This window comes from Neofelis nebulosa, chromosome 4, assembly GCF_028018385.1.
Source record: "Neofelis nebulosa isolate mNeoNeb1 chromosome 4, mNeoNeb1.pri, whole genome shotgun sequence".
Lineage (NCBI taxonomy): Eukaryota > Metazoa > Chordata > Mammalia > Carnivora > Felidae > Neofelis > Neofelis nebulosa.
In genome coordinates this window covers 163427538-163440658 of record NC_080785.1, presented here as the reverse complement: position 1 = coordinate 163440658, position 13121 = coordinate 163427538, and the positions used below count along the sequence as shown (strand labels likewise).

The following is a 13121-nucleotide window of genomic DNA, read 5'->3' as shown; positions in this document are numbered from 1 at the left end:
TGGTTCTCAAAGTGTGGCTCAGGGACTCCTGGGCTTCCTAAACTCTTACAGGGAGCCCACCAAGTAAAAATATTTTCATATTCATACCAAGACGTTATTTTCACTTTTATTCTCTTAGGAGTACACAATGAAATTTTTTTTCCAGAGGCTATGAGATGAAATATTGTAAAAGATTAAATGCAGAAGCAGAGGAGGGCCTGGCTGGCTTTATCAGAAGAGTATATGACTCTTGATCTCGGGGTCATGGATTCAAGCCCTGTGTCGGGTGTACCAATTACTAAAATAAATAAATAAACTTTTAAAAATGCAGAAGCAGACAGCCTACTGTCTTTTACTAAAACAAGCATTAAAAATATCTACAAAAATGTAAACAATGGTCCTCTTCTTGTTATGCTTTTTTGGGGGGGCGAGGGGAGAGGGGAAACATGGCTATTATTCATAAAAATAATGTTATTTGTGTTAACACATAATAGGTTTGTTATTTTAAATAAATGAACATATTAATATAGTGTTTGTCTTAATTTTGGATCCAGTAAATACTGGCAGATACAACCCCCAAGCCCAAAGGCTCTTTGGAGTTCTGAGTACTTTTAAGGATGTAGGTTGTTGAGCCCAATAACCTTGAACACTGCTGTATTGTGGTTAAAGGGAGGGACTCAAGAACTGGGACCTCTGGGTTCAAATCCTGGCTCCTCTCAAGTACTTGACTACTCTGAGCCTCAGTGTTCTCTTCTGCAATGTGGGATAATAATCGTGTCGTAAAGATGAGGTGAACGAAAACATGTACCTCACGTAGATTCTCGGTGGCATGTTGTATGGGCAATATCATCTTATTGACGTCCCCACCTCATGGGGAGATGGGGGCAGGTGTGGTGGATGGAGCTCATTTAGGATGACTTTAGTCTATAACACTTGGTTGTAGGAGCACAGAGAGGTTATGCAACTTGCCCAAGGTCACACAGTTAACAAGTGAGAGATCAAGGTTCAAAGCTAGAAACTTTGGATTCACTATGATATACTGTCTCTTGGCAAAGGCCCAAGGCTGTGGTTGACTGAGACGTGAAGGACCAAGAAGGGAGAGAATCGGGGTATCTGTAGGTGCTTTAGAAGAAGACTCACCTGAACAAGGTCAGCCTGCAGCCATCATAGAGGGAACCAACACTGCTGTTTTCGAACAGAGTCCTGAGCTGGGAACAAATGAGAGAGTGATGAGCCGGAGGGGCCAAGATGGCAGGGTGTGGAGGTCTTGGGATGAGATGAGCATTGGTGGGGGGCTCTCACCAGGTGCTGCAGGTGTCTCTCAGTGGCATTGAATATCTCAGAGCCCGAGTTCCCCATGTCCTCAGTGTAGTGCAGGCTGGTGATGGTGAAGTTGACAGTAAAAGGCATCAAGAAAGGGGCTGCAGCTGTGGTGGTGGAGAGAGTAAAATGAGGCCAGTCCCGAGTCAGGCCTGGGCTGGGGGTGGGAGGTGAGGCTCTGAGGACACACCTTAACTCCAGCACCTAGCCGGGGCTTGGCCTAAGCTGTCCTTTTTGAGAACACATCATGTCACCATTTAAGACCCTCCCACATAGGGTGACCAACCATCCCAGTTTTTCCAGGACCATCTGGGTTCCTGGGATGCTGACTTCCAGCTGGAAAAGTGATATAGACTTGGGAAAACCAAGCTGGTCACCCTCCTGCCACTTCCCCTTGGCTCTTACCATTTCAGCATGCAATAGCACCTGTATCTCTTTGTTGCAGGGGAATGAACAGGCCCCAGGGAGCATCCTGCTAGCAATGATTGATGGGGGTTAGCGGATACATATCCCAGCTCCCTAACCCGCTCCCCAGAGAGGAGGACTCCAAAGTTCACGTTCTATGCATTCTCCTGGGGTTCCCCTCCAGCCCCCAGACCTGATAAATTTCTACCATTCGAGGCAGCTGGTGTGTGATACCTCACTGCTATTGCTCTAACGAATTAGCACACCACACGACCATACTCCAAAGAAGTGGAAACGGACTCAAACAGATCTGTGCATACCCACGTGCATAGTTGCACTATCTATGGTAGCCAAAAGGTAGAAACAGCATGAGTGTCCATCAATACACGAATGGACAGATAAAATGTGGTCCATCCATACAATGGAATGTCATCCATTCATAATCAGGAATGAGGTTCTGGTGCACACTGCAACATGGATGAACCATGAAGACACTGTGCTCAGTGAAATAAGTCAGACACAAAAAATCAAATACACTGTGTGATTCCACATACATGAGATATCTAAAGTAGGCTAATTCAAGAAGACAGAAGTGGATTAGAGTTACCAGGGGCTGAGGGGAGTGGGGAAAGAAAGCTAATGCTAATGGGGACACAGATCCCATTGGGAGTGATTAAAGGTTTTGGAAAAAGGACAATATTCATATAATACTGTGAATGAAATTAATGCCACTGAATTATGCATCTAAAATGGTTAAAATAGCCAGTTCTATATTATATACACACTTTTACCACCGTAAAAAAAAAAAGTCATTCTTACTTGTTTCTGAAGTCACACTCAGAGAGGTCAAGGTGGACATCCCAGGTGAGGTCTCAGGGACAAAGGGAGTTGCCACAGGTGTATTGAAGGTGGCTGCGGTCTCCGCCATGATGGGGCCTGAGCCTGTGGCAGCTAAATTAGTGGTCTCAGGAGTTGTGGTTTTCAGGATAGCAGTTGGACTCAATCCGTCTCTGTGACTGGTTTTAGGTGGTGTTGGGGTCTCTGATGCTATCAAGGTCACAGTGTCCCCTGTCACAGTCTTGGACAATTCCAGGAGTTCAACTGAGGTCACAGGTGGTGAGGGTTCTGTGCTCCAGGAAGTTAAGGTATGAGACTCACCAGTGGTTTCAGGGGTACTGACAGGCCCAAGAACACCAGCAGTCAAAGTTGGGCCACCTGTGCTGGCCTCTGATGCAGGGCTGGTGGCCAATAAGCCTGTGGTCTTCAATAACACAGGGGAAAGAGTTGATGTTGAAATAGTTGTGATGTCTGTGCCAAGATGGGTGGAGAGTGAGGCTGTTTCTACAGGAACACCAGGTGAGACTGTTGGACCCAGATCAACTCTGCTGGTCTCTGTCATGGATGTGGTGAAGGATGTTGTCTCTGGTAGACCGAGGGAAACAGTCCGAACTGGAGGAGCTGTACTCATCTCCAGCTCAGGTTGGACAGAGAGTGAGGCTATGGTCTCTGGTAAATGAGGAAAAGCAGTTGAACCAGGAAAATGTGTACTTGTCTTTGCACTGGGGTGGGTGACCAATAAGCCTGTGGTTGCTGGTTCACCAGGAGAAAGAGTCAGACTTGGAATAGTCATATTGGCATCTGTCTCAGAAGTAGGAACGTGAGAGGTCACCATATCTGGTGCACCAAGGGAGACAGTTGGAGGTGGAACCACTGAACTGGTTTCTTCCCCACGGCTGGTGGCTATTGACTGTGTGGTGTCTGGTTCACCTTTGGAAAAAACTGGAGTTGTTTTGGGGACAGTTGGACTAGTTTCTTCAGAATGAGTGACTGATGAGACTGTTGTATTTGTCTCCTTAGGAGAAATAGTCAGGGTTGGAACAGCTGAACTGGTTTCTGTCCCAGAATGGGTGACCCACGAGGCTGTCATCTCTGCCTTTTGTGGGGAATCAGTCAGAGTTGTAAACATTGTACTGACTTCCACCCCAGAACTGGTGACCAGTGAGGTCACCAGCTCTGGCACAGTAGAGGAGACAGTTGGAGCTGGAATGGCTGAGCTGGTCTGGATCTCAGAATAAATGATTGTTGAGGCTGTGGTCCCTGGCTCACCAGGAGAAAGATTCAGAGTGGGAATGACTGTACTGGCATCTTTCTCAGAACTAGTGACCTGTGAGGTCACCATATCTGGTACACCAGGGGGGACAGTTGGAGTTGGAACAGCTGAACTGGCTTCTGCCCCATGGCTGGTGGCCATTGTGTATGTGGTATACAATTCACTATGGGAAACATTGGGAGTTGTCTTGGAAACTGTTGGGCTGGTCTCTGCAGGATGGGTGACCAATGAGACTACTGTATCTGGCTCCCCAGGGGAAGCAGGCAGAGTTGGAACAGCTGAACTGAACTCTGTCTCAGAGTTCAGTTCATGGGTGACCCATGAGCCTGTGGTCTCCATTTGACCTGGAGAAAGAGTCAGAGTTGTAAAAGTTGTACTTGTCTCTGGCCCAGAACTTGTGGCCAGTGAGATTTCTACCTCTGGTACACCAGGGGAGATGGTCAGAGTTGGAATGGATGAACTTGTCTGTGTCCCAGAACTGGTAGCTATTGAAGGTATGGTATCTGATTCACTGTAAGAAAAATTGGGTGTTGCCTTGGGAATAGTTGAGCTGGTCTCTGCAGGATGGGTGACCAATGAGACTGCTGTATCTGGCTCCTCAGGGTAAGAAGTAGGCAGAGTTGGAATAGCTGAACTGGCTTCTTTCTCCGAAAAGGTGACCCATGATGCTGTGGCCTCCAGTTCATGCAGAGAATCAGCCAGAGTTGAAAAAGTTGTACTCGTCTCTACTCCAGAACTGGTAACCACTAAGGTCACCAACCTTGGTATGCCTGGTGAGATAGTTGTAGCTGAAAATGAACTGACTTCTGCCCTGGGAGTGGTGGCTGTTGAGAGTGTGGTACCTGATTCACTATGGGAGAAATTTGGAGTTATTCTGGAAACAGGTGTGCTGGTCTCTGAGAAATGGGTGACTCGTAAGGCTGTCTCTGATTCATGTGGGTAATCAGTCAGAGTTGGAAAAATCGTACTGGTCTCTGCCTCAGAATTAGTGACCAGTGAGGTCCCCACTCCTGATACACCAGGGGAGACAGTCAGAGTTGGGATGGAAGAACTGGTCTGTGCTCCAGGATGATTAACCCATGAGACTGTGTTCGCTGGTTCTCCAGGAGAAAGAGTCAGAGGTGAAATAACCATACTGGCATCTGTCCCAGAGCTAGTGGCCTGTGAGGTCACCATATCTGGTACGTCAGGGGAGGTAGGTGTAGTTGGAACAGCTGAACTGGCTTCTGTCTCAAGGCTGGTGGCTGTTGAGGGTTTGCTATATGATTCACTATGGGAAACACTAGGGGTTGTCCTGGGAACCGTTGGGCTGGACACTGCAGGATGGGTGACCAAGGAGACTGTTGTGTCTGATCCATGCAGGGATTCAGTCAGAGTCGAAGAGGTTGTACTGGTGTCTGTCCCAGAACTAGTGGTCTGGGAGGTCACTGTAGCTGGTACACCAGATGAGACAGTCACTGTTGGAATGGCTGAACTGGCTTCTACCCTAGGAGTGGTGGCCATTGAGAGTATGGTGTCTAATTCACTTTGGGAAAAATTTGGAGTTATTCTGGAAACAGGTGTGCTATTCTCTGTGGAATGAACCCACAGGGCCGTTGCATCTGGTTCACCAGGGGCAACAGTTGAAGTTGCAACAGTGGAAATGGCTTCTGTCCCAGGAGGGGTGACCCATGAGGCTGTTGTCTCTGGTTCATGTGGAGAATCAGTCAGAGTTGTAAAAGTTGTATTGGTCTCTGCTCCAGAACTGGTAACTGGTGAGATTCCCACCCCTGATACACCAGGGGAAATGGCTGGAGTTGGAATGGCTGAATTGGTCTGTGCCCCAGGATGGGTAACCAATGAGGCTGCTGCATTTGGCTCACCAGGGGAAGTAGTCGCAGTTTGATCAGTTGGGCTGGTCTCTGCTCCAGAACTAGTATCCATTGAGGTCACCAGCCCTGGCTCACCAGGAAGGACACTTGGAACTGGAATAGATGAACCGCTCAGTGCCCCAGGTTGGGTGACCCATGAGGTGTTGGTCTCTGGTTCATCTTGGGAGTCAGTCAGAGTTGAAATAACTGTGCTCATCTCTGCCCCAGGACTAGTTACCAGTGAAGTCACCATTTCTGGTACACCAGGAAAGACAGTCAGAGTTGGAACTGCTAAACTGACTTTTTCCCCAGAACCAGTAGCTGTTGGGGGTGTGCTGTCTGATTCGCTGTGGGAAACACTCAAGGTTGCCCTGGAACCAGTCAAGCTGGTCTCTGCAGAATGAAAGGCTCGTGAGGTTGTGGTCTCTGGCTCACCAAGGGAAACAGCCAGAGTTGGAGAAGCTGGACCGTTCTCTGCATCAGAACTAGGGACCAGTGAGGGTGTAGTCTGTGAGCCTCTATTGAAGACAGACGGGGTTGTCTTGGGAACCTCTGTGCTGGTCTCTGCTCCAGGTATGGTGGCCAACGAGGTGGTCATCTGTAGAACATCAGAGGAAATATCTGGGGTTGAAATGATCGTTCCTCTTGTGCTTGTGCTGGTCACCTTGCCTGATGTCCTGAGGAGAGTCCATGTTCCCGAAGCAGGGGTAGAGACAGTAGTGGTCAGAGTTGCTGTAGAGGTGGTCTTCAGAGCTGTGGTCTCTGCTCTCTCCATCCAGTCTGTTGGTAGTCCTGTGAATTGGGGGATGGACACATAGTTTGCACAAAATAATTGCCGCTTACTGGACTGCCACCAGCTATTTTTTTTTCTCCACATGAGGAAACGGAGAGAAATGTCTCTGCCTGGGGTATATGCTTCTGGAATGGGAGAAGGAATTGTCAGAGGCATCCCCGCACCTTCCCTTTCTCGTGTGGCACTGTAACTCCATGAATTCTTAACCACTCCTTGTTCCCAAACATTTTCTGTACTCTCCGGCCCCCGAGCCTTTTCTTAAGGCTGTTTCTCTTGTCTGCCTCATCCATCGTTCATCAGATTCCTTACTTTCTGCCCTTCTTCAAACCCTAGCATGAACCTACCTTTACAAATCCATGTCAGAATTCATCTTTCCCTTCTTGATATTTCCTTATCCTAATGTCTGAATCGGCACAGTGGAACTCCTCATGGTTGGCTTGGTAAGAGCTATTCGTAGCCAGAAGACTGCTTGGCATACAGTAGGTGCCCACAAATATTTGCTGAATAAATGAGCGAGTGAATGAATGGATACATAGATGGAGGTATGCAAAGAGAGATGTCTTCTCTGGCTTGAGAGAGATCAGATATCATTGTGCTTAAGAGCTTGGGCTCCGTTAGAAGGTGGTCCTGCACTCAGATTCCGACTCCCCCACTAAATGGATGTGTTACCAAACCTTGCTGGACTTCCATATTGTCATCTGTAAAGTAGGTATAAGTACAGTGGCCATCTCAGAATGCTGATAAAAATTCACCAAGCATGGTGCCTGGCTCAAATACTGCTACTACCTGCTATCACTGCTGTTAACTCCTATTTATTATTACCATTACTTCGGCTACTATTACCTCACTGGGGTTATTACTGCTATTTTTACTACTTTTTGTGTTTCCACTACAAAATAAATGTTTGCTGAGTCGGAATTTGCCAGGAACCATGCTAGACCAAAGCTGGCCAAGGTGACTGGAATTCAGATTCTTTTTTTTTTTAAACTGTACATAAAATATTTATTTACATTATTATTATTTTTTTTTAGAGCTGCATTGTCTTTATTTTTTTTGAGTATTTTTATTTTTATTTTATTTTATTTTATTTTATTTTTATTTATTTATTTATTTTTTAATATATGAAATTTACTGTCAAATTGGTTTCCATACAACACCCAGTGCTCATCCCAAAAGGTGCCCTCCTCAATACCCATCACCCACCCTGCCCTCCCTCCCACCCCCCATCAACCCTCAGTTTGTTCTCAGTTTTTAACAGTCTCTTATGCTTTGGCTCTCTCCCACTCTAACCTCTTTTTTTTTTTTTTTTTTTCCCTTCCCCTCCCCCATGGGTTTCTGTTACGTTTCTCAGGATCCACATAAGAGTGAAACCATATGGTATCTGTCTTTCTCTGTATGGCTTATTTCACTTAGCATCACACTCTCCAGTTCCATCCACGTTGCTACAAAAGGCCATATTTCATTTTTTCTCATTGCCACGTAGTATGGAATTCAGATTCTGATGACGAGTAAAGTTGCATTGGCCGAGACAGCAGCTACTGACTGGGGCCTCAAAAAATGGTCCGAGGGAAGGATGGAGGACCATCGGGAGGCTTCTCCATAAAGACCACAAAGCCCATTGACTTAGTCCAGGAACAAAATAAAAGGGATTTGGACTCTGATGGGGAGCCATGTCCCTCTTTTACTAAGACCATCTAAAAAAAACCCCACATTTCTGGGAGTGGATATACTAAAATGCTTTATATGTATTTGGTGTTGATGAGGAGGGGGGTGGGGAGGGACAATTGCCAAGCACCTAGCGTGCTTTATCTCTTTGATCCTCATCAGAGCACTTAATATACATTATATTGTTCTTGCAGTTTTGTAGAAGAGAAAGACAGAAACTCAGAGCTCATCATTTACCAAGGTCACACAGCTGCTGGCCACTGGTGTGGAAATTTGAACATCGTTCTGCCTGAGTGCTAAACCAGCACTCTCCAGCACTGAAATCTATGATTCCCTAACTGAAGTTCAAGATCCTGTGGGAGCCAGGATGAAAAGAGAAGGACGTAAGGAGAAAATGTCCATCCGGAGAGGTTAAACAAGAGTTCTCTGGTTCAGTGGTTCTCAAACCTGGGGTGATTTTGCTCCCAGGGGATACTTGGCGATGTCAGGAGACCTTTTTGGTCATCGCTACTGTGTATATGTGGAGGGTGCTACTGGCATGTGGTGAGTAGAGGCCAAGGATGCTGCTAAACATCCCACAGTGCACAGGACAGCCTGCAAGTAATTATTTGCCCGATGGGACTGAGGCTGAGAAACCCCGCTCTATTTTGAAAGCACTCAGTGAATACGGTTAGCTATTCCTCAGAAGCTTTGCCATCTAAATACTGGTCACCACCTGAATGAAACCCAGTGATTCATTTCTTGGTGACCTGACATAGTCAATCCTGTCAATGCCCCACTTATACCCTATACAGTGACCCCGATGGGATCCTGATGCAGCCCCTGTGACTCCACACCTAAGGGCGTTCACTCAGCCTGTGTGTGTTGGGGTGCAGGGCAGGCTGGAAGTGCTGAGGGTTATAACCGCAGGGTCAAGCATCCCACAGCCAATGACAGAAGAAAGTTGGCTGACAAAAGCCCCAGCTGCTTCATTCCTCAGATTAGACAACACTGAGATGTTCTAGGCTGTCTCCCAGAGCTCCCCAGTGGGACCGACACTGTGGCCTGTAGCTGTGGCCTGATCATGAATGCACCTTGCGTTGACTTCCCTTCCTGGTCTTCTCCAGTGCTTCCTGGGACCATCCCCCACCTGTGACAAACCACCTGTCCCATATCCTTAACTCAAGTTTGCTTCTGGGGGAACCCAATCAAAGATGCCTGGTCACAAGATAAGACTAATAACCTGACTGGGGGGTAGGAGTGACTCTGTCCAAAGCCTGCATCTTGGAAAAAGACTCCAAAATGTACTGGTAAAATAGACTGGTCTCCAAAAATCTCAGGAACAGCTTAATGGGTATGGGGAGCTTTACCTTTTAACCACACAATGAGGAGGACCCCTTGCCATATACACCTGCACCTCTTAAACTCTCAGACAGAACAATAATACTGAGAAATGTTAACAGGTGCCTTTTAGAGGGAAAGATTCCACAGTCAATAATGGTGTAAAACCTTAGGTTGAATAAAGCCAAACAAATTTCTTTACAGTAGAATTTCTCAGAGCCTTTAATATATTTATGCATGCTATCGTTCTTTAGGAAGGAGCAATATATTCACCAAACTTTTTTTTTTTTTGCCACAAAATTCTTTGTCTTTTTGTTAAAGGGTATCCAAGCATTACCAAGCCTTAGAAGGTTTCCTGAATATTGTTTTCTGTTGCTGTCTCCAGGATCATTTCCCACCACTCCATCCTTCTACCTCACACTTTAGCAAAGGTGAATTATTTGTTCCTCCAAGATATTTCCAGTTTTACCCCTCTCTGTGCTTTTGCATGTGGCTGGCTGTTCCCTCTATCCAGAATGTCTTCATCAACTCCCTTTGTCTTTCTGGTAAATCCCTAGTCATCCCTTCAAACCCAGTTCAAATATTATCCCCCCCCCATGAAGCCTTCCTTCTATAGTTCAAATACATCTTCATTGCATACGTTTACATTTGCATCACAGGAATTTTGTTCCTTTGTTGTTTCCCCGGGGGTCTGAGAGCTCTGAGGATACCATGCCCAAGGATTCTCATCTGCACATCCTCAGCTTATAGCACAGTCTCTAACACAGAGAGAGTGATCAATACGCATTTTCAGAATTAAGTTAAACTGGGTCATATTTGTGGGATTGGCATATCCACCCTTGAACTAAACTCACTATGCATGTTATGAGGAGAAGAAAAGTGGTAACATCCACCTGGTAACAATTAGACAAAGATCCAGCTAAGACAGGGAAGCCCATGACCACCCCACACTATTCTTTCTCTTAAGAAACATCTCATCTCTCTGGAAGAGGAAACAAGGTCACAAGTGGGATTACAGGGAAGTAAGCAAAGGTGAACCTACCTGTAGGACTGGCAGATGATGTGGGTGCCACATGTACATGGACTGGTCCTGTGACACCTTCATGGGCTGCTTCATTGGGTATCTTTGTAATACGCTCCACGACACCATCAGTCCCTGTGGGTGAGGGTGGAGAAGAAACCTGGGTTAATTCATCTCATCCAGAGAGAGAGCACTGTTCAAATGAATCCACTTCATTGACTATATAACTCAGTTCTTCTCAAGTCCAGGACTTGAGCCAGGGCTATATGCCACGAGTGACCAGCCCTGTCCATTTGCCCATTCATCCACCCATAGATTTGTCCATCTTTCCTTCTACCATTGCTATATGTACCCATCCATCCTTCCTTCTTTCATTTATCCATTTTCCCATTCTTCCTTTGATCCTCCTATTCCCCCAATCACCCTTCTACCTTCTTACCATCCTGCTCATCCCTTGCTTCCTGAACACCCATGACTCAACTACTGAGCCATGTTTTAAGACCCGGATCAATACCTGTCATTGTACCAATCAATTTAATGTGAATTGAGAGGTAACCAAGTCATCCTCCTATAGATGTTGTCCATCAAACCAGGTGCTAAAGTGGTTAGCGCACCTGTCTCCCAAACAAAAGTTGGGGCCAAATTCAACTTTTCAGAGGAATGGAATCCCCAAGAGGTTCCTTTCCTCATCTTCAGATCTCTTGGAGGGGGTGTACCTCTTCCTAGGCCCCAAGTTCTTCCCACATCCCATACATACTTTGTTCCATCATCTTTTATTTGCTCACCAATTTCTTCACTTTTCCCTTGTATTTGACTCTGTCCTTAATATAAAAACATAATCATTTCAAAGGGGGATATTGAGCCTATGTCTATGTGTAATTTAGCTGTTTTGCTAGTTCTATTCAACTCGCTCATACTCCCTTCATTAGAGTCCCTGAGGGCCCACACGTTGTCAAAGGACTCACCTCATTTCAACTTGACTATCAAGCATCTGATGGGACTGACAATTTTCCTTCCTAAAACTCTCCCCTCCTATAGCTTCTGTGATGCCAGAATCTCTTTCTTTTTCTACTCCCTCCTGACCACTGCTGCTTAGCCTAATAATTAAAAGCATAGATTCCTAGTGCCATATAGTCTGAGTTCTCACTACTTATTAGCTTTGTGATCTTGAGCAAATCACTTAACCTTCTGTGCCTTGGTTTACTCATCTGTAAAATTAGCTTATAATCATCTTTTCTTTAAAAAAGGTGTGTTGGAATGAGGATTAAATAACTTAAAAATTTTTTTAATGTTTATATTTATTTGAGAGAGAGAGAGAGAGAGAGAGAGTGGGGGAAGGGCAGAAAGAGAAGGAGACACAGAATCTAAAGCAGGCTCCAGGCTCTGAGCTGTCAGCACAGAGCCTGACATGGGCTGGAACCCACGAACTGCGAGATCATGACCTGAGCCAAAGTCGGATGCTTAACCAACTGAACCCACCCAGGCGCCTGAGGATTATGTAACTTAATAAAACAGTGCCTTGACATAGAATAAGTGCCCTAGGAAAATCTATTGTTATTGGAGTGCCTGGGTGGCTCAGTTGGTTGAGTGTCTGACTTCGGCTCAAGTCATGATCTCACAGTTCGTGGGTTCAAGCCTTGCATTGGGCTCTGTGCTGACGGCTTAGAGCCTGGAGCCTGTTTCAGATTCTGTGTCTCCCCCTCTCTCTGCCTCTCCCCTGCTTGCCCCTGCTTGTGTGTGTGTCTCTCTCTCAAAAATAAATAAGCATTAAAGAAATAAAAATCTATTGTTATTAGCATTATCGTTGTCATAATCATAGTAATGTTAAAACATCTATCATGGTACTGGAGTCATCCAATGACTTGCTTATTTATATTTGCTTCTCCAGTGCCTAGAACTGAGGATAGATCAACAAATGTTTGCTGAAAGAATTTCTGTGCAGTAATAAACTCCTAAATAACTCCTTTATACCTCTCAGGAAAAGAGTCATTTCCTATGAGCCCCTAATAATGGGAGTACAGGATCAGTGGGTCCTTACTTGTCAGCTGTGTTGAGTGTGGAGGAAGTTGAGAAGCCCTCGTCTCTGTTCCTAAGTGAATCTGCTCTGTCATTCTGGTATCCACACTGGATGATAAAGATGTCCTGACTGGCTTGGTCCATGTCTCCAAAGTACTGGCCACAACCAAGGGTCCTTCAGCAGTGCTGCCCTCTGTCCCAGTGTTGGTGGCCACCGTGTGCGGGGTAGCCATTGAGGAAGTGCTCCCCTGGGGGACTGGGCTGGTTGAAACATCTGTGGTAGTGGAGGCCGAAGAGGGGAAAGGCATTGAAACTGATGAAGGTAGACTGTCTGCCACAGTAGACAGAGCATCTCTAGGGCCTGGTTGCGTCCAAAATAATGGACTGGCTGAGAAGGCGGCTGAGCTGGCACCTGGGACTCTAGATGTAGCTGCTGACGGAGAAGGTGCCAATGTGTCAGCTGAAAGGGTCTCAGCTGAAGACAGCATTACTGTGCTCAGGTGATGAGTCCTTTCTGATATGGACACAGAAAGCTTGGGTTCTGGGAAGGAGGTTACACTGGCAGGTCCTGCGAAAGAGAGAGATGCATAAGAGAGAGAGATCGACTTGAATTCCATCACACTGCCAAGATGAAGGCTGGTC

General features: G+C 46.1%; 1 protein-coding gene across 2 annotated transcripts in view; it reads right to left on the bottom strand.

Moving 5' to 3' along the window:
• MUC16 (mucin 16, cell surface associated) overlaps positions 1 to 13121 on the bottom strand; it is a 95769-nt gene that overhangs the window by 56373 nt on the left and 26275 nt on the right. For both annotated transcript variants that reach the window (XM_058728843.1, XM_058728842.1), the window contains exons 5-9: positions 12502 to 13047; positions 10485 to 10598; positions 2524 to 6456; positions 1282 to 1406; positions 1120 to 1187 (exon numbers count right to left, since the gene is read on the bottom strand). In XM_058728843.1, the coding sequence (XP_058584826.1) occupies positions 1120 to 1187; positions 1282 to 1406; positions 2524 to 6456; positions 10485 to 10598; positions 12502 to 13047 (4786 nt within the window). The remainder of the gene's footprint in view (positions 1 to 1119; positions 1188 to 1281; positions 1407 to 2523; positions 6457 to 10484; positions 10599 to 12501; positions 13048 to 13121) is intronic.